Source organism: Vipera ursinii (genome assembly GCF_947247035.1).
Source record: "Vipera ursinii genome assembly, chromosome: 5".
Taxonomy (NCBI): Eukaryota; Metazoa; Chordata; class Lepidosauria; order Squamata; family Viperidae; genus Vipera; species Vipera ursinii.
Window position 1 is genome coordinate 49,267,795 of NC_139518.1, and position 27,276 is coordinate 49,295,070.

At 38.4% G+C, this 27,276-nt stretch overlaps 1 protein-coding gene across 1 annotated transcript in view; it reads left to right on the forward strand.

The window, feature by feature from the left end:
• The window catches only part of LOC310640779 (VPS10 domain-containing receptor SorCS3-like), a gene marked incomplete at its 3' end in the record, with an annotated part of 510,250 nt that overhangs the window by 262,111 nt on the left and 220,863 nt on the right, over positions 1 to 27,276 (forward strand). Inside the window, exon 4 of the mRNA XM_083363297.1 lies at positions 14,077 to 14,235. Coding sequence (XP_083219423.1) covers positions 14,077 to 14,235 — 159 coding nt within the window. The remainder of the gene's footprint in view (positions 1 to 14,076; positions 14,236 to 27,276) is intronic.

The following is a 27,276-nucleotide window of genomic DNA, read 5'->3' on the forward strand; positions in this document are numbered from 1 at the left end:
ATAGTTCAGTGTTATGCATCTTACTCTATTTTAGTTTTTTAATCAAGAAAGCTAATTTTATGTATTATATAAACACTGACATTCTGAATGTGTGCTTTATTTTTCAAGGAATTTGTTATTCTGTGTACAATCAGGGTGAGCATTTCATATCCAGAGCAAAAACCCATGACTGGTGAGACCTTATGAGAGCAATTGAAGGCTTTCCTGAATAGTTCCGTTGCACCAATTTTACTATCTCATGAAATCACTTGGACAATTTTTGAGGAAGCAAAAAGGCATGAGATGTAGCAGCAAGCACTTGTTCAAGCAACTGGAAGACAATATTTTATTTATTCAACATTGTTCCTGAGAGTAAGGGCAGAAAGAAATTACTGTCTTACTGTGTAATTATGACTTGGTGCCGAGGTACCCAAGGTACTTTAAGCAGTATTAAGCCATGTGTCCCAGGATATCTGCTTGTGAACCCACTATTATGTGAGCTGGGTTGAGGGATGATTTTTCAGAGAGAGCGAAAGCAAGAGAGAGTGAGAGCAGGTGAGAGATACACATACTGAAAAAACACCCCTCGACCCAGCTTCACACCTTCATGTGATGTTTTCCCTTTCCAAGAGAGGGAAATAGAAAAGAGCTAAATATTACATGTTTCTTTTAAAAAAAACATTTGGAAAATCCAACAAAAGAGTATAAGCATCCTTTTAATTTCTGAAAGTTATACTATAAGTCTATGACTATAAATAGATATATATAGCTTCTTTGGGCAATATATTTGCTTGACTTTTTTAAATGGACACACTGTAAATAAATTTGTATTTCTGTTTTGCAGGAGACCCAGTTTAATTTTAAAAAAAATTCTTTAAAAATGAAAAGTAAAAATTATTTGACTTAAAATGGAAAATGAGGAGCACATGCAGAAATCATGCTGTTTCAGTTGGGTATTATTTCATTACCGTAGTCAAAGACACCTTTAGCACTTCAAGATTCACATAGATTTTATGAGATTGGTTTCAAATGACTGCCAAGTTATAAACCTGTATGGTTGAAATATTTTTATAACACATGCTCCATAAACCCATATGTAATAGGACAGTGCATTTCATCCTGAACACTTACATCATTGTGTTCCACAAAGATGATCATCTGAATTTATATCTACTAATTAAATTTGTTATTATGTTAATTTCTAAGTTGTAATAAGTGATTTTACCAGAAACAGAAAGAATAGGTTCAACCATGTTATCCCTGGGTGATAGACAATTTCAGTTATACCCTGATTAAAAACTGAGAATTTAGTAGCCTTCTTAGAAATATGCATCAACCTTTGGAGAATTTGTTCAGGAATATATAAAATTTAAATCTAGATTTTGAAAGAAATGTCATGAACCACAGTACTCCACTACACCAGTTTTGAAAATGGACAATTAAGGCGCAAAAGCTTCCTACTATACACAGCATGGATTCAGTCTTGGAGTACACTGAATTCAAGTTATCTTGAGGTAAAATAGATAGCCCATAAATTTTATAAATAAAAAAAAATAATTATAGAACTTGATTTGGGATGGACAAGGACTAGGATGTAAAACACTCTCCTTTGGCCCATCCAGAATTCTTGTGGGAGGATATTGATAACTTCTCAGCATTGTCCTGATTGGCTAAAGTAATTTCAAAAAGCAGAAGTCTTAATTTAATCATAGTGCTATTGCAAAATTTGTAGTTTTCTGAAATTACTCTAGCAGGAAGCAAACCAGCAATGAAAAAGCCTGCAGAAGCAGGAAGGAAGGATACCTGTGAACAGTCATAAGTGTACTTTTGGTGAAAAGTTAATAAGTATTTTAAATAAATTAAAACAGGCATATTGGGGATATGCTTTACCTCAGGTGAAGATTAGATTATGCAGAATCAGCCTATTTATTCTAGATCTGAGCATTGTTCTAAGAGTATATAATGGAAATCAGCCATTTTATAGCAATATCTTCACTACAGAGGCAGACTATATGCAGGGCTTTAATCCTAATTGTATTATATCTAAACCAGAGGTCCCCAACTTTTAGAGCACCAGGGACCGGTTCCATGGAGAAAGGTTTTTCCATGGACCATGGTTTAGTGTTCTGCCTGCATCCCACAGGTAGGGCTTTGGTTGTTTGTGCAGACCAGTTGCTGGCATGCTGTGGCCCAGTACTGGACCACAGACCCGGGGTTGGGAACCCCTGGTCTAAGCATTCCCTTGAATGAATAACCCCGTGTATTGGCTGTGAAAATCAGAATAAAATAGAGATGATGCTAGATTTGATCAATTACATTAGATGAAATCCTAAACTAAATTGTTGGGAGGAAAAAGGAAAGAACATGTTCATTTTGTTTTTATTTGGGATATGGACCATATCATATGGTAGACAGTGTGTATACAGTGCTCTACTAGCCTACACCTAGATCCCTTCAGTTTATTCACCACATACTACCACATGACTATATAAGCAAATGAGTTCATTGCACCTGGCATGGGTTTGCTTTGTCTATTTGTATCTGAATAAAATCTTTCAATCTCAAGTGAGGGGAAAATCGTTAAAACTGCACTTATTAAAAAAGGAGAGAAGCAACCTAGGAGAAACTTCCTGACAGTTAGAACAATTAACCAGTGGAACAACCTGCCTCCAGAAGTGGTGAATGCTCCAACACTGGAAGTTTTTAAGAAGAGACTGGACAGGGTTTCCTACCTGAGCAGGGGGTTGGACTAGATGACCTCCAAGGTCCCTTCCAACTTCTTCTTCTTCTTCTTCTTCTTCTTCTTCTTCTTCTTCTTCTTCTTCTTCTTCATCATCATCATCATCATCATCATCATCATCATCATTATTATTATTATTATTATTATTATTATTATTATTATAACAAAGAAGAAGCTTAGAAAGAAACAGCAAATTTTACATTATAACAGAGGGGAAAAATATTTCAGGTGCCTACTGTGTCCCCAGTACAGCATTTTCATAAGGAGATAGATTTCCTACAAGTAGAGACCAATTAAAAGCTTCAAATTATGGCTGAAGATAACTTTCTTTCCATTGGAGGTTAATACTCTTTATATTTGCTGGTTCTTTTACCACTACCTAACAATGTGAACTCAAAGAAAAATACTTCTCTTTGTTTTTTCCCCCTCCCTGTGGTGAGAGAACTGGGTTATAATCAAGCAAATTATTTATCTTAAGTGATTCATTACCCCTAAAGACTGTTGAATGTTTTTACTCACCCAACTGAATATTCTTAATTTAGTTGTATTGGAAAACAGATTCAGGAACATCACAAAAGTGACAGAATATCCGTTATTTCTTCATGTTGTCACTGTGCCTTTTATAGGAATAATTGTAAAAACTTAATATTGTACAAGATTAGCACTATTTCTGGACACCCTGAAAATGATCATTTTTGGTATCTTCTGTTCAACCAAAATCTCCCAAACACGGTCCAGGTTCTCAAGTTTTGCTGCCCTATCTGGAAGTCTAGGTGGCATTTTATGGCCAAGTTCATTATGATTACATTTACACAGGATATTAAAGTGTCTTGCTCACAATATTGGTTAATATTATGGTTACGGTAATACAATTATAAATTGTAGGTCATATTCAATTGTTTCATTGTATTTTGTCTGTGACAATATCTACAGTTTTATCTATCAGTTATTTAGTAAGTAGTCTTCAGTACGTTCCAATGGGATTCACATCCATTGACAGATGCAGCATCATACTTTATTCTATATCAGGGGTGTCAAACTCAATTTCATTGAGGGCCGCATCAGCATTGTGGTTGCCCTCAGGGGGCCGGGTGGGTATGGCCAGGGTGGGTATGGCCTACTGGGTGGGTGTGGCTAGAGTGGGTGTGGCCTACTGGGTGGGTGTGGCCAGCTCTACACCGTTCGCATCAAGGGTGCCTATGGGGACCTGGGCAGGAGTGGAACAGATTTGAGGGTCTCTGGCAGAAGGAGGGTCTCTGGGCCAGGGCCAAGGCAGTGGGGGCCGTTCCCTCACTGTTTCCAGGATGGCTTCGCGGGCCACATGAAACCACTTCGTGGGCTGGATCCGGCCCCCGGGCCTTGTGTTTGACATGTCTGTTCTATATCAAGGTTTCAGTATAACTACGTTTTCTTAGTATTCTTATTATGGTCTAGGAACACATTTTTAAAGAAATATGCTTTAATCTTTTTAATGTTCAGAATTCTAATAGAAAGAGCCAAACAAAAATAAAACCATTTCAATCATTTCAACGTAGCCCACATAATTTTATTTACTCATTCCTTTTTCAGATGATCTTTTTGCCCTACTATAACTACATTCACATGTCCAGTCTTGATTGTGCCTTAATTAACCTTTTACGGCTGAATTCTTGCAGCCAGGAATGAAGTATTAGAAGAAATTTCATTCAACAGCATTTTGCAAGATTTTTCCCCAACAATAATAGACAGCTCTGCACCATGAAAAAATACATTAGAAACTGTTCTAAAATATAGCAAAATGAATAATATTTTTCTCTTTATAAAGAGTTGCTATTTAACCTATTATTATGGGAAATGATTAGATATTTAAAGCCTATACATTATATTTGACAATGTTCTGGTGTTCCTTCTAGCAATTATAAATGATGATGCTAAACCAATGCTTAATGCACATTCTTGCTGATGTTTGTTTATTAGCTGTTAATGAAAAGAGATTAATCTAAATCAGTTTTGGGTGGATCCTTTACTGAAGACATATAGTGTGTTGAGGCAGTTTTAGCTTATGAAAAATATAAACCATTGTTTATATAGAAAAAGCTTTTGTTTTTTTCAATTTTGCTGTAGAAAGTCCATATTAAAAGGGGAAGAGAGTCTGATAACCCCCTTTCCCATCAGGTTTTTTCCCTGATTGTGAATCCATTAATCTTTAATTCACAATCACAATCAGTTTCTTTTTGTTGGTGCTAGACTGAAGACTCAGATCAACTAGGACTGAACCTAGAGGCTAATAAAGACATGATAGTTTATGAAGACTGTGGCTACATTAAAGCAACAACAGTGAATAACTAGGAACAGATCAGGAACTGAACAGTGCAGGGTCAGTGCTTACATGTTCTGGATTAGTGAAGGTGATATAAGCATTGTTTTGAATTTAACACATGCCAGATGTTCCATGCTGGTTCTGTTTTGTCTCAGGGAAATTGTGTTGTTATTACTATCACCACGAATAGATCATTTCTGGCTTGGTTCCCTCCCCACAAAACTCCCTCCCCATCCAATTCTCTTTGTACCAATTCTGGGGTATACCTTGATTGTCTGAGAAGCTCTGGGAAATAAAATTCAAAAAGAATTGCCTAGGGCTTCATTGGAAGAAGAGAGACAGCAGGCGTACATTGTGGCAATAAAGTAACGAAACATCTTTATTTCTCCACCTTTGCAATGCTATGTGGGAATGACTTTGGGAGATGGGGTGAATAGATATTGCCTATGAAAGATCAGATAATAGTATAGACCACAGTTGCAGACCAGGAGGCTAGGAAGAGCCCCACCCCTAAGTTCTTGGAATGTAATGGTAATGGTGGGAGAATTGTAGTTTCAGATTTGCAAAACTGATATCAGTCTTACCACATATGATCAGACACAACTTGATAAGCTAATTCTGCTTTGTTGTAAAGCTACATCAACAGAATTGTGCATTGGATTCTGCACCTTGGACAGTTTTCATCCAGTTTCCATACTTCCTTTGTGAGGAAGGTTATTGACAAGTGATTAGGCAGCAACTGGAGAGGGATTTGGAGGAAGTGGATTATCTGGGCTTGTTTCAGTTGGATTTCAGGCCAGGGTACAGCACTGAGATTGCATTGGTCACATTTGTTGAAGACCAGGATGTCCTTGTGTTCCTTGATTTCTCAGTTGACTTTACCTATTTTTAGTGCTGCTTTGACAGCCACATTATTTAGCAGGTGCAGTTACCAATGCTAGTGCTACCTATAAAGTTCTTTCAAGGATAGCCCATTTCATTTTTGTCTGTCCAGTATGTTCAAACCAAGTAGGTGTACTCTTGGTCCCTTCAATTATATGTTGCCACCTTGTGGGATTAATAGTAGGTCCCAGATGCTCAGAGGTGGACTCAGTAAAAAAAAAAGAATGCATTACTAACATATTAGTGCCATGGTCACAGTGTTCCTCTAAGCTGCATGCATGACCATGAATCCCCAAACAAAATGCCCAGATTCCCAACAAAGCTGGCCTAGAAAGTCCCCAAACATAAACATGAAATGTGAGGAGACAAATGTAATTGAAAAATCAATGGGAACCAATTCTGAGCAATTCTCTCCTCGGTGTCAAAGGATAGTGATTGCCATGTATACTGGGATGCATTTCTGGTTTCTGTTGGAACTGGAATTTGAAAATGCATCTCCTTGGATATAATTGAAATCATAACCTTTATTGTTTAACCGTAGAGAAATATGCCTCATTTCACCCTACTATAGGATGGAAGGAAAGAAGGGAGGAAGGAAGGAAGGAAGGAAGGAAGGAAGGAAGGAAGGAAGGAAGGAAGGAAGGAATAAGGAAGGAAGGAAGGAAGGAAGTTGTTACTTAAGAAAAATGCTCTGGGAACATAGAAAAATATCTCCTTCCTGGCTGCCAACATTTATTTTCCAAATATAACTACATACACATCAACAATACTCACTAGCATCTGAAACAAAATAGTAATCTGTTATGAGTCATACATATCCCTTGCTCAACAAAGCAGTTCTACTTTTTTTCATTTGAAGTGCTAAACAAAAACTGCTGCAAACATGTTAAGGTCAGAACCAAGAAGTTAAAGCATGCCTTTTAAGTAAAAAATGAACTATGGGCTGCATCAACCATGCCCCAACAGTGCATAAAAAGAGCTCAACACCTTCCTCAAAGGCATAGAATATCTGTCAGTCTGTTTGTCTGGCATGCTACATACAGTATATAAAAGCATCCTGAATCTCAATATCAGTTGGACCTACATGCATCCCAGAGTACACATACATGCACAGATCTAAGCAGCAGACCAGAACCCAATATGTGGTACTATTTTTATATTAACATCACTTGTGTGTGAAATCAGTGGATATGTATGCACATACATTATTCAATTATGTCAGACAGTTGCTTTTCCTGAATATCATAAATATTAATTGACCCACATTAAATATAGATTCCTCAAGAGAATCTTCAAACATCAGTGTATGTGCACACGTGCATGCGCATGCACACACACACAAACATACTACCAAAACCCAACCTAATAATTTGCTTTTCAGAATTAGTTTAATAAAAAAAACAAAGGCAGAATATGGTTTGGTATCTCTCTCTCTCTATTTCTCTCCCCCATCTCTCTCTCTCTCTCTCTTTCTCCATGTGTATTATATGTATAAACAGCTTTAATATCTTTAATATATAAGTTAACAAGTCAGACGATGAGGTAAACCGATTTGACAGAAGAACACGCGGGAACTTTGACAGCTGTCAAAGTTCCTCGCAGGGCGCAGGCGCGACCACTGACAGCTCGCGGCTGTCAAAACACCGAGCCATGCGGAAGCCGGAGCTGTCAAACACAGACGACGCGGATTGGTCGGGAGAGACGCTGCGCCAAAACGAACAAACCGGATTGGCCCTCACTGACAGCCGCCGGCTATAAAAAGCCGGCAAGTTATTCTGTTGTTGTCTTGCTCTAAATAAATAGCTGTTAAAGTAGCCTGTCGTCCGAGTGGTCCTTCGGCTACTTCACTGGCGACGAAGGTGGGATTGCTCCTGAGCTGAAGTCACGGCCGTGGAAGAGAGTTCCCGGCCAGAGCTGTCACGGAAGTTTTAACTTCCAACGGAGCGAGACCTAGGACCGGACGACAATGGCAAACTTCGGCCGCGTGAGGGAATTCGATACCCGCCATCCCGAGAGATGGCAATCACACCTGGGACAGGTCGAGGGATTCCTCCTCGTAAGCAAGATCACCGAAGACAGAGCGAAGGCCGCCGCGCTGCTATACATCAGCGGACCCCCAGTGTACGACGCTGCCGTAGGGCTGTTTAGCCCGGTACCCATCACCGAGGTCTCCTACGCGGATCTGGTAGACCAGCTCACGAAGCATTATATGCCGGCCCGCTCAGAACTGTACTGGCGGGTACAATTCGCCCTGAAGAAGCAACGACCAGACGAACCCGCAAACGATTTCATCGCCGAGGTCAGACACGCCGCACGGAACTGCCGTTTCCCCGACCTAGAAGACCGCATCAGAGACCAGGTGGTGATCGGGTTGAGGGATGAACGTCTACAGAAGAAGCTGACAGCCAAAACCGACATGAGCCTGGCAGAATTGACCAGAGAGATCATGGCCTACGAGTATAACCACAAGAAGAAACCGTCTACCACGACCCCCGAAAGCCCAGCGACCGTATACCAAGAGAGCGCAGCGACGAGTCGGTGGACTTCACGGACGGAGAAGCCCTTCAGCGCCGAATGGAACGCAGACAACAGAGAAGAAGCGACACATCGGAGCGCCGAAGATCCAGGAACCCCCCCTCCGCCACCGCCGCGCTACGAGCAACGGGCCACCTGCGCCAGCTGCGGGGGCAATCATGCCCGAGGAAGCTGCCGGTTCAGAAATGCTAAGTGCCACAATTGCGGGAAGACTGGCCACATCAAACCGGTGTGTCGCAGCCGGGGCCGCGACAACGTCAATGAATTGGAGGCCAATTCCCCAGGTAGGCCAGCTACCCGGGCCAACAGAGGAAAAACGACAGGGGCCCTAGTAGGAACCATAGATAGGGTAAACAGCTTAAGCTCAAAGGTGAGGATCAGGGTAAAAATTCAGGGGGTGCCCTGCCTCATGGAGGTAGACTCCGGGTCGGCAGTCTCCTTAATTTCATTAGAAACGTATAAGGAGATCTGCCAACAAACCAAGGGGAAAATTCCTCTGAAACAAACCCAGGTCCATCTAGCAGATTTTCAAAAAAAACCCTATCCCCCTGGAAGGGAAGGCTAAGGTGGCAGTAGAATACAAAAAATTCAAGGGCATTTTAGAGGTTCTAGTAACGCCAGGAAACCGCACCAACCTGATAGGACTGAACTGGTTCGGCCCTCTAGGAATTGCCATAACGGGGGTAAATACAGTCCAATCACCCAGTCTTGAAGCCGTCTGCAACAAGTATGCAGATGTCTTCGATGGCACGCTAGGGAAATACACGGGTCCCCCCATATCCTTACAATTAAATCCAGCAATCCAGCCCATTAAGATAAGAGCTAGGAGAGTACCCTTTGCCCTTAAAGAAAAAATAGAAAATGAGCTAGAACGCCTCGTAGGTCTCGGGGTGCTCGAACCTACGGAGGGGGGAAGCTGGGAGACCCCCATAGTCACCCCTGTTAAACCTAACGGGGAAATAAGATTATGCGCGGACTATAAGGCGACCCTCAACTTAGCGCTCAGCCCCCATGCTTACCCGGTGCCAGCGGTAAGGGACGTTTTTGCTTCCATCCGCTCCGGCGCCATTTTCGCCAAGCTTGATCTCACGCAGGCGTATTTGCAACTGCCTGTCACAAATGACACCGCGGAAGCCCAGACAATTGTCACCCACCGCGGTGCCTTTAAAGTAAAAAGGCTCCAATTCGGCATATCGGTAGCCCCGGGTATCTTCCAGGGTATCATGGAGAAAACCCTGAAAGGAATACCCGGGGTCTGCCCCTATTTCGACGATGTGCTCATCGCCGGAGAAAACGTAGAAAACTTAGCTGACAGACTGTCAGCTGTGCTGAGCCGGCTCAGAGAAGCCGGTCTCAAACTTAAAAGGGAAAAGTGCTCCATTGGAGTCACATCCACAGAATTCCTAGGGTACAAAATAGACGGCCAGGGCATCCACCCCACCACCGAAAAACTAAAGGCTATTCAAACAGCACCTAGCCCAAAGAATAAACAAGAACTCCAAGCCTTTTTAGGATTATTAAACTTTTATCACGCCTTCCTTCCCCACAAAGCCACTATCGCAGAGCCTTTGCATAGGCTCCTGGACAAGGGAACTGCCTGGTCCTGGACCAAAATACACGAAAATAGCTTCCAATCATTAAAAAAGATTATTTGCAATAGCTCAACGATCACCCTTTTTAGAGAGGACACACCTATATGCATCGCTTGCGATGCATCTCCCTATGGAATTGGGGCAGTGTTAAGTCATTTATATAAGGACGGCACCCAAAGACCCATAGCCTTTTATTCACGCACTCTGTCAAAAGCAGAAAGGAACTACGCACAAATAGACAGAGAAGCCCTAGCAATAGTCGCAGGGGTTAAAAAATTTCACGACTACCTCTATGGGAGACCCTTTACTATATTCACAGATCACAAGCCCCTGCTAGGGATTTTTACGTGGAATAAAACAACACCTCAGATTCTCTCACCAAGAATTCTACGGTGGTCCACGTTTTTATCTGCCTATTCCTATCAATTAATCCATAAACCAGGGAAGGAATTAGGTCACGCAGACTGCCTCAGCAGACTGCCAATTCAAAACAAGGACCCAGACCCAGCCCCAGCTGGTCTGATTTTAGCAATTTCACAACTCCCAGACTGTCCCCTCTCTGCAAAGATTATAGCTAACAACTCAGCTAAAGACAAAATACTCAGCAGAATTTTCAGGTGGGCCACAACAGGGTGGCCGGCACAAAACCCACGCTCCCAATTCCAGCCATACTTTAACAGGAAAAATGAAATATCTTCACATAGGGGATGCCTGCTGTGGGGAAATCGAGTCATAATACCTAACAAAAACATAAATCAAACATTAGATATCCTACATGAGGGACATCCTGGCATTGTCAAGAGTTATGTATGGTGGCCAGGCATTGACAAAGAGATAGAAAAATACGTGGGAGGGTGCTACACTTGCCAAGCAACACGGAACGAACCACCCCAAGCACCAGTTCACAAATGGGAAACTACAAAAAACCCTTGGTCACGCATACACTTAGATTTTGCAGGACCTATCCAGGGACAAAGTTTCCTAATTGTAGTTGACAGTTATTCTAAATGGTTAGAAGTCACTCCCCTTAGAAAAACTACATCAGGAGCCACAATACAAGCCCTAAGGAAAATATTCGCCACACACGGCCTCCCAGACACCATAGTTTCAGACAATGGGCCTCAATTCACCTCTCGTGAATTTCAGATCTTCGCTATGAAGAATTGTATTAGGCTGATCACGTCTGCACCATTCCACCCATCGACGAATGGGATGGCAGAAATTATGGTGCGTTCCACAAAAGAAGCTTTGAAAAAATTCGTCAAGGGGAACTGGCAGCGGCGACTCAGCCAGTTCCTAATGTCACAACACGCAACGCCATGCACAACAACGGGCAAATCACCGGCGGAACTAAGATGGGGGAGAAGGCTGATAACGCGGCTCGACAGATTACATCCTGACATGTTCCCCGAAGAAAACGAGCACCCCCAACCAAACCGTACACTCACACCAGGCCAAATGATATGGGCACGATCTTATACAGATAAAAACAAATGGGTCCAGGGGACAGTGCTTAAACAAACAGGACCCATTTCCTATCTCATATCCACACGGACTCACGGCAATCTACGCCGCCATATAGACCAACTCAGACCCAGACAACCACCACACACCCCAGAACCCCAACGAGAGGAACATGACCAACAACCCCCCCCACAAATACTACCGATGCTTGACCAAGAGGAAGAGGGACTAAGAGACGCGCTACCAGCAGAACCAGACATCGCCCCTCTTCCACGCCGCTCCGACAGAAACCGAAGGGCCCCCGCCTACCTAAAGGACTACCAGTGGGCAGGTTCCAACGATCAAGGGGGAGGGAACGCTCCAGGGGAGGGGTAAGGGGTGTATTATATGTATAAACAGCTTTAATATCTTTAATATATAAGTTAACAAGTCAGACGATGAGGTAAACCGATTTGACAGAAGAACACGCGGGAACTTTGACAGCTGTCAAAGTTCCTCGCAGGGCGCAGGCGCGACCACTGACAGCTCGCGGCTGTCAAAACACCGAGCCATGCGGAAGCCGGAGCTGTCAAACACAGACGACGCGGATTGGTCGGGAGAGACGCTGCGCCAAAATGAACAAACCGGATTGGCCCTCACTGACAGCCGCCGGCTATAAAAAGCCGGCAAGTTATTCTGTTGTTGTCTTGCTCTAAATAAATAGCTGTTAAAGTAGCCTGTCGTCCGAGTGGTCCTTCGGCTACTTCACCATGTATGCGGAGAGAGAGAGAGAGAGAGAGAGAGAGAGAGAGAGAGAGAGAGAGAGAGAGAGAGAGAGAGAGAGAGAGAGAGAGAGATATGCAGTTTTACCAAATGAATAGATCTTGAATTTGATCTTGGAATTTTGATCTTGCTTGGTCTAGTATCTACCTGTCTCGAAATAGTCAGCAATTGTGTGGAATTTACTATCAAAACACTGGTAGTCTCAACTTTTCTCCACTTGTGGCTTTACCAGACCAGGATTATCCCACAAAACCTGATGCTATGTGCAAGGAATACAGCTAATACTACCAAGAAATTGTGACAGGAGCCTTTGATTTTTCATGCCAGAGAAAACTATATATAAAATAAGAGATATTTACCACCAGTCAGAACTGCTCCACGATTGAATTCAGTTGTCCCTTGATGTAATGTTTTCTTCTATAGTTTACGCTCTAGTTAATCTTCAGCGTCAGTCAGATCCATAATGGTTCTCTCACTGGGCCCTAGGCTGCTTTAGTGCCTGCTGCTTCATTCCAAATTCTATACACATAACTCCTCACCTCACCTAAGTCATTAGCAGTAGAGGTATGACCAGTCACTTGAATTTGAAAGCTAGCAAGGCAACGATTAGTTCTTAGATAAGCTATCTTTATGAGATCTATTACACAAGCATAATTAAAACACAAAACAAGTGTCTTCAAATGCTAACCCTTAATCCAGGAATGTTTGCAGTGTATAGTTAAAAAAAGTCAAGACAGGGTCACACATCAATAATGGATGCAGCTTTAATTACTCCTCCTCCTCCTCCTCCTCCTCCTCCTCCTCCTCCTCCTCCTCCTCCTCCTCCTCCTCCTCCTCCTCCTCCTCCTCCTCCTCCTCCTCCTCCTCCAAATTTATCTTAATTTCTTTAGCATACCCTGGACTCCACTACCTCAAATATGTATATTTAATAGTTCATATGTTACATATTTTTTCTGCTGAGATGGGTTATTTCACTGGCACCTAGACTGGTCATTTCACTGGGACGAGTGGCTGATATCTGTGCACTCATTTTATAATTTCATTTTACTGTAATTCTTCTACACTTTCACATGTAAAGTTCTATATTTTAAGTATTCATTTAATTTGAACAATTTATAAAATAATGGCAAATCATTTATGCTGTTCTGTATTCTCTTTGCTCTACTGAGTTATGCATGTGAGTAAAATCTCTAAGTTCAAAAGGATTTGTTTTTAAACAGAATTAGAAAATTCATCTGATTATATTGGCCTGTATGTTTGAATCATGTATGGTTATCTCTTAGCTTACTGGGATTCCTATATCCTAAACGAAAAATGACTGTGTTGGTCTTAGTTTTGTCAGTTAGTAGTTTGGCTCTGCTGAGCGTGTGTGGCTACAAATTTGAAAAATAAATTAATGATGCCATCTGGCTTTCTTTTAACAACACTCATCTGTTTAAAAGAAGTTAATATATGATTCTGCCTGGCAGCCTTTTGTACATTATAGCAAGTGTCTATGCCATCATGACAGCATCAAAATTTCATGATCTTTTAAAGAGATGTTGTGAGATTTCAGCTTTCTCACATGAGAATTTCTGACATTTTGAGACTTTTAAATAAATTCTCATGAGATTTTAGTGATATTTGAAGAGTGGAACGTCTCATTAGGCACCTGCAGATGATGCACTGCCAAACCCTGCTTAGCATTTAATGTGTGATTGTGGTTTGGTACCAGAATTCCTGGTGTGAAAATCTTACATAAATATGTGTTATATATGCATGATAGTAATTTCAATTCTTATTAAATTATTAGACTTTCTTTAACTTTTCCTACTTTTTTATAGATAATGCTCTTAAGTGATCCTGAGATTGAAAGTAGCATACTCATCAGTAATGATGAAGGAGCCACCTATCAAAAATATCGACTCAGCTTCTACATCCAGAGTCTGCTCTTCCATCCTAAGCAAGAAGACTGGATTCTAGCATACAGCATTGACCAAAAGGTACATGCCCTTCTCCTTGGACACATACCCAAGCTCCATTTCAAATGCAATACCAAATGGTAGTTTAGCATAACACATACTGCTAGCAACAACTGTTATCTTATTCCCATATATCCCTCTTCAGGGCTTGGACTTTCAGACTTTTTCATTAGGTAATTTTATTCAGGCATGATAAATCAATATTCATGACTTATTTTTCTTCCCTGTGTACAAGTAGTCTGCTGATGTTGTGAGGCCCATTTACTCTTGTTTCATTCCTCTCTCTTTGCACAAAAGAAGTGAAACTAACAGGACTATAGTTCTTTGTTTTGATCTCAAATTCCAGGTTTGTGGCACCCAACCAAGTCAGGTTTCATAAGCCAATAACAAATTCTCTTGGGTGTATTTTCAATGCAACATCAAACAGAAAGAGAAAAACATGCTCATAGTTTCATAGTAGCAGTGACCATTTAGCTTATGGCAAAGATGAAAAAAATGCTTTTAATGCAAGGTGCAAGGCACACACATTTTTTTGTATTATCATTTTGCAACCCAATAAATAGAGTTTTTTCTAAAAGGCTGGACAGTTATGAGCCTGGTTTTAAATATTCCCAGGAAGGCAACCTGGTTACCTGCTGCAACCACAACAGGTTATGTCTTCCTTTGAACTATGCAGATCCCATCTCTACGTAATTTCTCAATTTGGATTTATGCTATTAGAATGTATCATTGCAGTGTGGGGAAGAAGAAACCTACAGTCTCATTGGTTGCTCTATTTTTGGAAGTCACTTACTTTGATGTGAATTAGGTTGTCCCAGAAGTATTGACACTATAATACAATTTGCAATGCATCTCTCTCATACAAAATATTCTTTGGCACAAAGACATTAATGATTTTATTGGAGAAAGCAATATACTTACATATTCAGGATGTGCTTAAGATAGCACATTCTGAAAAATAGTTATAAAACGTTGTTAGAGTAAAAACGTATAATGTCATTTATCTGTTAATTTTCCATAAGGTGTTCTGTCTAATTCCTTCTATAGTCTTTTTATCTATTAACAATATAGTTAAGCAGTAAAGATTCATACTGGATGACTGAGCTAATAGAAGCAATTAAGATTATGAAGCACATTATGGGCGATTTTCCCCTCAAGCATTTAGCAGGGATATAAATAGAAATATTAATTCTCCAAAGTCCCATTTTTATGGGCCTGTGCATCTATATAGTCCTAAAATTCTTGATATAACGACTCTTAACTGGGTGCATCAGAGGACAACAGTTTTTGAACCAAGATATGCTAACTGAAACAGATGAGCTAATTAACAGAATATGTCCAGAAACCAGGACTCATAACTCCAGAGAGAATGAAATTTGGGAAATTTGTGGCTGCTTCAGTACTAGTGGATGCTGCTGTGGTCATGTAAACTTCATTTTACACTTTCCCAGCTAGTCTAACAATCACTCACTCACTCACTCACTCAGTCACCCACCCACCCACCCACCCACCCAGCAGCCGCCGCCATATTCCTGCCTGCTGTAAATGAAAAGGAAAGGTGAAGGAAGAGAGAAAGGAACAGGGAGGAAGAACCTCCCTTGCACCCTTCCTGGCCTATGCCATTCTCCTCCACACATTTTCCCAGCCTGGCCCAACCCCCCCCACTCCTCCTTTCTCAACTTGTGCCACCTTCCATGTGCCTTCTCCAACCCAAGAAGCACCTCTCTGCACACCCACACGTTTCTTGATACATGCTGCCTCTGATGCCATCCCTTATTGGTGTGGCACTTGTCACAAACCCTAGCAACACCCATTCTTTCTTTTTAACTTATACCATACCCTGCATACCTTACCCAACCTATAGAGAACTCTCATGCACCCCAGGTAACTTTCCTGAACTATGATGTCCAATCACATGCCCTCACTGACCTGTGTGGCATCTCTGGTTCAAACACTCTTCCCAACCCATGCAAAAAAATTTGTGTAACCCCAAATACTGTTCCTGACTCACAACCCTACATACTCTTTTATTCCTCCCCCAATTGTCAGCAGCCACTTACTTACCTGCTGACTTTGGATTTGTAATGTCCAATTAGTTTCCCCACTGAGTTTTTCCTTGCAAGCTTCTCACAAAGTAAATGGCGAAACCATCAAATAGTCAAGAGAGGGAGAGAAGAGACTAAGTAAGGGAAGGAAGGAAGGAAGGAAGGAAGGAAGGAAGGAAGGAAGGAAGGAAGGAAGGAAGGAAAACAGTGATGAAGGGAGGTGAAGAGGGAAGACAAGAAGGGGTAGGACGGAGGGAAGGAGAGAGGGAGAGAAGAAAGGAAGGAGGGAAGGAAGGAAGGATTTCTGATGCTCACTACTAGCTTCCCACCAGGAAACTCAATGGGGAAATTGGGAAGACATTGGAGGTCATTCCCACTCCTACTGCTTTTTTGCTCACCCATCATCAATCTGTTTCTCTGTTTAGATAAGGAAATACCTCTGAAACTAGTAACACATAGAACTTTAAAACTAAGCAGAGGACAGATCACTTTTTTTTCTTTTCTTATATGTTATTTGTGAATATTTGATTCCTGTGACTGTATTGAACTGCGAACCATTTAAACTCTGATATTAATGGTCTATAGATTTGCAAGAGAAAAAGATTAAAAATGTTTTCACAGAAATGTTTTTTTCTAGACATATTCATTAGGAATCTTAATAATCTTAATAATTTCATCTTTATTCTGTCTGGAGAGCAGATATAAGGGAATTGTGAGCAGCGCCAAGGACATAGAGAATGTAAGACATATGAATGATAGATTCTGAAGTTATTTAAGTGTCTGTATGTTTGCAAAATTTATACTGAATTTTTGTTCTTGGTGAATAAACTTCATTAATGCTCATTTAGCAAAAGGTATTGATTTTTTTTGCTGTCCTGTACCACAATCACACAAATATTTCATACCTACATGATTTAACTAATTTGTAAACATTCTATCATATAATGCATAGGTACATCAGAAATATATTGTTAATTATCTAATGATGCAATGATGATATTTTCAGATAGATAACCATATTAAATGGCTTTACCATACCAGGCCAAATGTCAAAACTGTACCATTTGATGTTGCTGAATGGACTGATGTTGTTTTTAAGCTAGAAAGCAAAAAAGAAAAAAAAATCAATTGTGGTTATGCTTATAAAAAGCATCTCTAAGAATTGGATTTGATATGTGATGTACCTGTCAAGATGTTTCCTTTGGGATATGTTGACTCTGGGTTGGAATGTCTTGCTAAAACTCTTTTATATGGTTCAAATACTTCACTCAAAATTCTGCTGAAGAAGCAAAATATTAAGAGACAGATTCCCCCCCCCACTTCACTTGATGATGATAGATGAAGAAATTCAAGAGGTTTCACATGTGGGCTTATTGATTTAGAGTTTGTCATGGCTCCAGTTTGGTGCATAACATAGAAGCCAAAACTGCTTGCTTGTTTGTTTACAATATTTAATCTTTGAAGATCAGTACCAGTACCATTTAGTATTAAGTTTTGTCAAGAGTATATAATCTCAACAGATTGAAAGAGGTTATTTTGGATATGTTAGCCTTGCAAGATAGTCCAAACAGGAAGTATATCCAATGATACTTTATTGTAGGGTAACATTAACGAATCTCACAAAAGTACATTTCCCTCCCATCACGTTTGCAGGTTTAGAAATTAGGGAGGATTCCTTCTAAGATGTTTGTCATAACTACATTCCTTTTGCAGGCTACACTGCCTCTTACCCAACTTTGATGGTGGTTCTTCTCCCTGTCTCTCATAGCTATTTCCACATACCATTACAGCTTACCATAGCAGAGAAAAGAGGCTTACTGGGATACACAAAGTATATTGGAAATCTCTTTCCAATGTAATATTTAATGCAAGGATAGTACCATGTCTATTGAATTTATTTTTAAATTTAAAGAAATAAACTGTCAGACATTTTAACTATTGGTAAACATAATATCTACATTATCTATATTGATAGTTTTGAGTATTATGGTGATATCCAAAGAGACTGTAATAACAAGTGATACATTTGCAAGGATAGTATGAACCTATTTCTCTATATAGCATTTCCCAACCCAGGGTGTTTTTAATATATTGGACTGATCTTGTATGAGGATCAGCCCCATTTGTAAGGTATCAGATTGGAAAAAACTTTCTTAATGCATTGTGATTGCAAAAACCAGTAGATAACGATGTCCTTTTGCAAATAATAACATTAATATTATAATTCAAATATATTTGTATAAAACAACATAAAAATGAATCTTGTATCTTCTTGTCTTGAACATGAATCAAGAACAAAACAATATTTTTAGAAAATATGTAATTGACTTAAACATTTCTGTGTTAATCATAGTGGTGAGATCAAACAGCAATTAAATGCATTTTTAAAAGCTGCGTTGCCATGGGTATCACTCACAGGCAAAAGATGACCTTAGACCATTGGTTGTCCTTGGTGAAAAGATCAAATGAAGATTGATATGTTCTTTATCTCTTCTTTGAAGTTTCATCCACTTTCCGGGAAAGGACAAGAATAAATTTGGACTTATTTGTTATAGTAAAAGAGAGTCAATATGGCTGATTGACCTGTTTTAAGTGTCAGTCAACCTGAATAATTGGGGAATGTGCCATCTTATATAAGGCAGAGGGGACAGTATGCAGTCTGATGCTAAAGCAAATCAATTTGTTGTTTGTTCAAGATGCATTGCTTTCTGATAGATATAATCTGTTTTAAATCTCAATTCCCATGTGCACAATTCATCTACTTCTTAAAGGGAACTGTTGAATGATCCACTGGGTCCATGCATACCAATATGTTTTGTAATATTCTTTTCAAAAAAAAGAAGTCTGTATTTTAGAAGAAATCTGGTAACATAGGAAACCCACATATAAGGTTAGCTCAAAGTTATCTATCTATGGAGATTTATAATGGAGTCTAGGTCACTATAGCCTTCAAATATGCTTTCAAGTAAGCATCTAGCAGAAACCTGATTTCGTTAAAAAGATTCATTTATTAACATTTTTAAACCTCCCATTAGCCAAAGCTCTTTGGGTCATTACATGATTGAATCATTACATTACATAGAATGAAGGCTACTGCTAAACTTGTAAGCCGCCCTGAGTCTTCGGAGAAGGGCGGGATATAAATGTAATTAAAAATAATAATAATAGTTTTGCCATGAAAAGCTCCTTTTCCCAAATACTTTCCTTCCTTTTCCTGGCCTTGCCAGGTTCCATTCATCCCATATTTAACATTTATCATATTTTGTGTGAAAGATAGCCGGAAAAATATGGCTCAATATGAAATATTTTTAAGGGAATAGAGGTTAAAACATAAGAAGTAAAATTATTACAGTAAAACATTGTTATTGACAAACTGATCAGATTTTATTCTGCAAAATCTGTAATGTTTTATTTTAAAATATGGAAATGAATATGTTGTGTATATTAAGACTCTATATTACAGTTTAAGAACTAACTGAAGAGCATAAGAATACCATAATTAATAACAGACAATCCGAAAGACCCTGAATTTGTCTATCATGAAAAGCATATATATTTAAAGTCTAATTCAGCGACCTGCCATTATGACACATGGTATTCAATCTTCATCCTAGCAAAGTATTTCCAGTAATCAGAGCCCCAATTTGAAAGTATAATTCTGGGTATGATTTGATCATGGCTTTTTAGATTGCATAATATCTATATGTACCTAGAAGATGACAGTAAAATAGATGATATGTATGAAGAAGCATAAGGAAAATTACTTAAATATGAAAACTTTCTCCAAATATTTTTATGCCTCAACAAAATATAGTTAGTTTTGTAATACATTTATATCAGCCAGAGAAAAATTGCATACCTAACAAATGTTCTAAACTAGAGATGCATTGCATGGAAAACAATTTTAAAATGATAGAAATTAAAATGTAAAACAGAAGCTTTCCATATCAAGTAAAATTTCAAAAAACTGCCTAAAAGAAGACATTTTGTCTTGTTTGTCAGGGCTTTGTGTGAAGTACAGCAATCAGATTCACAACTGTTCATTCCAAAGCAGACCAAATAAGAGAATTAGGAAGCTATAAATATGAAGACATTGTTCATCAAACAGAAGCTTGGAATCCAATATTCTGTATATGCTAGCGCCCAGACTGGAATGTTCTGATACTTCCTCTTATCATCCATAACATAACATATAACCTAACCTAACCTATGTGGCAGATAAAACATAAACTCTAGTCCAAAATGAGGCAAAGAAAAGTTATGAAGGAGGTGGGATGGGCTATCTTTAGAACTCTAAAATGTCCAGCTACTGGCTATAGCAAGGGAAGAAGGACTTAAAGCAACTTGTCTTGTAGTTCTCCTTTTTAGAAGAGAATATTTGTTGCTCAGCACTGAACTGTGGGGTCCTTGGTGCTCTGACTTTAGTGGTTTTCTTGCAGACATTTCATTACCAAACTAGATAACATCATCAGTGCTAGTAGTCCATTAGTTTACTTATTTGGTAATGAAACATCTGCAAGAAAACCTCAGAGAGAATGAAGGGCCCCAACAGTTCTTCTCATTCCCAAGAAAAAAGAAAGAGAGAGATTAGGCAGGCTGAATTTTCCAGGCCTAGATATAGAACGAAGATTGTAGAGCAAGAAACAGTCTAACATACTGTATATAAGCACTAGCTTGCTTGTTTCAATGGCCATAGACACACAGGCTCCTGACATGGTCGTGTGATTGCCATTTGAGCATTCAGCAGCTGGCCCGCATTTATAACTATTTGCTTCACATGACTGCAATTTATGAGGGTTTTTTTTTTGCTAGAAACTGGTATTTACTTCCAGTTTCTGGCAAAAAACAACAACACCCTGTTGTGATAATGGGCTACCTTGACAGCTATGGCATTTGCTTAACAACGGCCACATTCACTTAATGATCCCTGCAAAAAAGATTGTAAAATTGGGCACAGTCACATGGTAACCTGCTTCACTACTGGCACTACTTACAACTGTAATTCTGGACTAAAGCATAATAATAAGTCAAGGATTTTCTGTAAGGGGTTTTCAGTTTACCATAAATGTAGATATTTTTTCTTCTCTAAACAAAGAGGTTAATTTGGCCACCTCTGCAACTTCCATCATCTTTAGTAATCATTCCTCTGTTGTAGGTAGTGTCAATCCTTTCCACTTTTCTGTATATAATAGTCTCACCAGAGTTGTCATACATAAAAACAAAGTTCCATGACTTTTTTTTCTAGTTGCATGCCTGTTAGTCTCAGAAGAAAAATCTCTGGTTCTAACTGTACTTTAACTTTTAAAATCATCTGAATTAATGCATCCAAAACGTTTTGGCTGTTTTACATGTTCACCAAATGACAGGGTATAGTTATTGAAAAACATCTTTGATGACCAAAGTCTCTTGTTAAATAGCATAACAGTTTTGCTTAGCTGACTGAAGCTGTTGGGGGGGGGAAATATATAGGAAAACAAGTTGTTATCAAACTCTGAAACAGATTTTAAAAGTACATCACTCAAGGCAAAATGAAACATACCAGCCTCAGCCAAAAAGGGGCATGTAGATACAGAAAACTACAGAAATGACCTTGGAGAAACTATGTATTGGCAGTTACAAAAACATGTTCCAGGCCTGGGATCAAGGAAAAACACTAACTTAAAGGGATAATAATAGGAACTAGATGGCTGGCAGTGGGTTAAGAAGTGCATACTTCACAATATCTCACAATTATGTCTTGTCTGATTATTTGAAAGGATTTGGGGGCCTTGGAATCCTAACCAAAGGATATTTCTGGATAAAAATGAATCAGCAGATAATTAGGAGCAAAACTAGAAACAAATATAAGATAAAAATAGGCAAAATCTAATATATGATATATGTTCCTAACAATGCAGATTCCACATAAAATAGTTTCAGCTTTTCTCAATTCATCTGAAATTGCTTTGAAGAAATATTATAGCTGAAATAATCCATGACATGCAGTTGAAAGATGCATTTTTTCCAGTTTGCTATAGATCTTATAAGAGAGTAAAAACTATTCATTCCCTGTATCTGCAGCTTAAATAAGAAAATAATCTAAATATAAATGTGCCCAGTATAGGTCCTGAAAAGCACAACTCCTTCAAAGATTGATATAAAGCTAAACAGCTTTACAGTACGTTCAAACTTTCCATAATGGATATTAAAGCATTTAAATATTCATGTCTCGCTTTTGTGCAAATCAGGTTATAGGCTCCTCTGAGATCTAATTTGCAGCCACTTCAAGAGTTCAAAAATGAAGGGATAAGAGTATTGATCCCAAACGATTGTGAAGTTCAGAAGTTAGTCATTGTGGACTACACAAAGGGAACCATCTTTCTTAACAAAAAGTTAAGAACAATTGTAGATGAAAAATAGACCTACAAAGCTTTTGGATAGACAAAGCTTTCATGCCTCAATGGTCCTTTAGACAGGCCAGTTTATCTTTGATATTGGCTAGTGGCAGTTTGGAAATCTAAAATTCAGGAACAAACTGATGGCAGGAGCAAAGTATATGCTTTCCTTTCTCTCCACAAATATCAGCATAGTTCACATATTTACCATGTAAGCTATAAGGAAGATATTCTATAGAATGTTTCAATGAGGAATTTGAGACAATATAGAAGTCACAATCTCTGATTAATTTAAGGGTTAAATCATGCTAGTCTCATTAATTATTGAATTGTGAACATTACTGGTGAAAAAGTAATTGCAAGACTAAATAAAGATACAGGGTCTTCTGAAGACTTTTTTTCAGGTTAGCAAGAGATGTCCAGTGCACTTAAAGACAGTCCTGAACATAATAGTAGTTTCACAGTATAAAATCAGTAGTTTTAAGTGGCTGATACATAATATGGAAATATTGTGCTAAGCTGCAGTGGAAGGTTCATTGAAATTGCTTTGGCAGCAGAGAATATTATTGCTTACTATTGTATTTCTGAGTCTGTCTGGGTCTGTAGCGATACAGGATGAGGCTTTGAAGAAGGAACCAGAAACTAAAGGAGAGCAATTGAATTTGACATCCTAATACAAAATGAAGGTTATTTTTGAATAATGGGCCCAGAAATTAATTTAAGATTGTCTCTGTAAATAGATTATATCAAAGATATGATGAAAGAGAAACAAGTTTTACTTAACAAGATCGAGACTGATCTGAAAGTAGTTTCAAAAATGACAGGCTAGAAGAATCAGATGGAAAAAGATGCTACACTGGACATAAATAAATTGGCTGATGTCTTAATAATTAAAAGGATTAGAACAGGGGTCCCCAACCTCTGTTTGAAACTGAGCCACAAAAATGGCAAGTGAGCATGTGCATGCACATCCCTATTTGCAAGAGCACCTGGCGAGCGCATGCATGTATGCTCCATTTGCATGAGCAGTGGCCGCATATGCACACCGCTTGCGTAAATGGAACTGTGTCCACACATGCTTACTGACAGAATCATCCCCTCTCCCCCCCATACAGGAAGGATTGTAATGTTGGTTTATTTATCTCTGGTAGCCCTTTTTCTGAACCTCATCGTTCAAGTAATAAGTTTTTATGTATTTGTTTATAGATAAGAGATGGGATAGGGCAGCATTGTAAGTCTGATAAATAAATAGATAAAGTGTATGTATTATATTTGATCAGAGGTTGATAAATTATAATAACTTCTGACAAAAGATGAAGTCATATTTATAAATTTCTTTTCTGTTACTTTACTATATTCCTATTTTTTCTTTCTTTTCTATTTTTCTTTCAATGTTTGTTTTGACCTACTTTTTATTCTTTTTCAGATTTTATTTGCTTTTATCTTTTTGACTGTAATCTTTAATAAAATTACTATAAAATACTATAGTAAACCATATAAAGAAAAGGTTATTTGTCCTGAAATCCTATGTTTTTATATAAGTTTGGGCTTGCATCCTGGATCTTTTCCTACATCTCTTGTAATCAGTTGCAATATAGCTAGTCATTTCAACTATATTAAAACTTACCCTTGAAGTTTCTGCCAACTGTCTTTTGTTTACAAACATGTACACACACACACACACACACACACACACACACATAGACAGACAAAGAAAAGAGAATTAGTCACCAGCATGAACCTTTGAACTATGCAGTCTAAAAAATGGAGGATGTTGTTATTTTATTATTTATTTATCTATCTATTTATGTATGCCATTGCTATGGATTTTTCATAAATGAAGTAGGAAAAAGCCATCTGCTTAAAGTAGGAAATATTCATGGAAATGTCTCATAAACATGTTCGAATTTCACAAAATATATATGAAAAAGTAATATAAAGAGAACTATTATGTGAAAAACCTCTTCTCAAACAATATTTGCATTGGGATAATTAAATATAAACTTAAAATGAAACAGTAGCCTATTAAGACAGAGCAAACTGTGGATGGAGAAAAGGCGTGGCTGTAGGTTTCCAAGACTCATTGAATATTTGATCCTGATTTCGTTTTCTACTGGGAGGATATTATTGTTATATTGTTATGAATGACAATAGTGAGTATACCCCCAGAGCTGCCATCTGACAAGGAGCACCACAGTGTGCATAATAACAGGCGACCTATGGAAGAATGCATGCTGCTAAAAGAACTAACTCCAAGTTCAGGAATATTTAACAGTAACTGGGGAAGCAAGTTTTTGAATATGGTAATCATGCAAAGAATCAGAATCACTTAGCTTCATTTACAAATTATGAATATGTAAAAGCACCTTTAAATGAAAGGATGGCTAAAACAGAAATAGTGTTTGCTCAATTCATTAAGGGGAAGACAATTTATCATCACCATTTTGCCGCCCTTCCTTAAAGTGTAGCGTTATGCAAATACCAGAAAAATCAAGACCAAATGCTCATTCTTCAGTGTGATGAATATTTTTATAATTCTAATTAGCTCTAGTCATTTAGTCTTGCAATTTTCTCCAATCTAGCCAATTTGAAATGAAAATAGATGCCTTGATTACCAAACTCATTAGCAAAGGAGCACCCTTCTCTTCAACTCTTTTGCTGCTGGAGCAAACATGAACTGAATCAGGTAACGGGGACTTGAGCTATGGGCTGCAAAAATGGAATAACCTTAAATGTTCACTCTATAAAATGTTCAAGTTGCTGCACATTCTGTTGCAATGCGAGATATATCACTCATTAAATTTAACAAAAACATCTTTTAAAATGCTTTAATTAAGTGGAGTTCCTATAGCAGGTAATATAATCAGATGTCACAATTGTTTACCTTTGAAGCCGAGAAAACATTAAACTTGGCAGGAAGAAATATGATTCTGCATTTATCATGGTAACTTTATTAATGCTGGTAGTTTTTTTATGGAAGTTATAAAATTTAATTATGTGGCAGCTACCCACTTATTTTGAGAATAGATAGTGCATTCTGTACCAGCCACGAACTGAATTCTGAATGCATGTTGATCCATAGCGAGCAAAAGAAGCCAACTATGAAAGCTTATTAAGTTTAAAGCTTTCTTTTGCTTAGTAGCAGATCTTAATTGTCTCCACTTCCCTATTGAAAGGAACAATTGAATGATGTGTCAAATTTACCCAGCATAGAACCCCTATTATGCAAAATAAGATCTCTATTTCCATCAGAATAGTACTTATATTTATTACATTATTTTGGAATCTTAGTAATCAATTCAGTTAAAAGACTTGATGTCTAGGGAATATTTAAATGTCTTTTAATCTGCTGTGAGGAAACAACACAATGAGAAATGTCATTAGTGGTAGCTCAGGAGAGAACATTCTATTCTCTAATAATTGATTATTATAAACATCTGCTATTTGCTACAGCTTAAAGATTTAGAAAGAAAGTAACTTCTGACTTATTTTAGGGCTATATTGTAGAAGATGCATCATCAAATGCACCATCAGTCATGAGTCCCTTCAAGCCCTCAAGAGGTCTAAGTCCAGCCCACTTTGAATTCCTTCTACTCTTATCTCCTGCTAATTTTTCTTGGCCATCAGTAGTTCAGATTCTTGTAGAGAGCTTGAGCTTGCAATAAACCATTATAGCCATTTGAACTGTCTGGATCTCCTGATTTTCCTGGCACTTGACATATAAAATGTATCCCTAATAACCATCTACTATGTTTTATTTTAAATATATTGAAACCTTTTCAAGCAATTTGCTTAGTAATCAGGATACAAATTATAAATAAACATGGCTTCTGCAGTAAAATAATTTGGTTGTCAAGTCCTTCGAGAAGGAACAAAAAGCAGACAGATGATAGGCAGTCTTAGCCTGTCCCTTCTTCAGTTTATAATGTTTGCAAGCAAAGCATATAGCAGATTGAAGAAGCAAATGCTCATAAAATACTTTCCCCCCAGTATCATATATTTTAATTATCTCAAAATGAGAAGTAGCATCTTGCCTAATACTGGAAATCCAACTGAATATTTAAATCAAAAGGATTCCATAACAAAACTTCATAGAAATGTATAAGAAAAATCTTGAGTCTTGTTTACTAACTTAAATTAAGTTAGTTCTTTTGATTTATATGCTACGAAAATGTTGGAAAATAATGCTGTTTTTCTATTTTCTTGTAACCAAAAACCTATTCAAATAAAAAAAGAAAAAAAAACCCTAGAATATTGTCTTGTAGAAAGCAAGATTCATATACAGTATTTTACTGCTGAGATTGATAGGGGAAAAATTCTGAAATAAAGGCTAAGGCCCATTCAACATACTAAGCAGCTTTTTCTCATAAGAGTTGAATTCATGAGAAATTGACTTAACATGTTTATAAATTAACTCATGCTCAGTACATCTATTACAATTTCCACCCATTCTGCCCTCTCTCCCTGCCCCTGGTAGATATGAAATCTAAAGCCTAAAATGAAAAAAAGAGATTATTGTTGCATATTTGGTGCTAAAAGAACTAATGAGATTTTTTTTTCAAGGGATGAGATTAGGGACTGGTAGAGCAGCAACTATAGTGACACAATCCAGTCTAATTCCAAACTTCTTCTAACACAGAGAT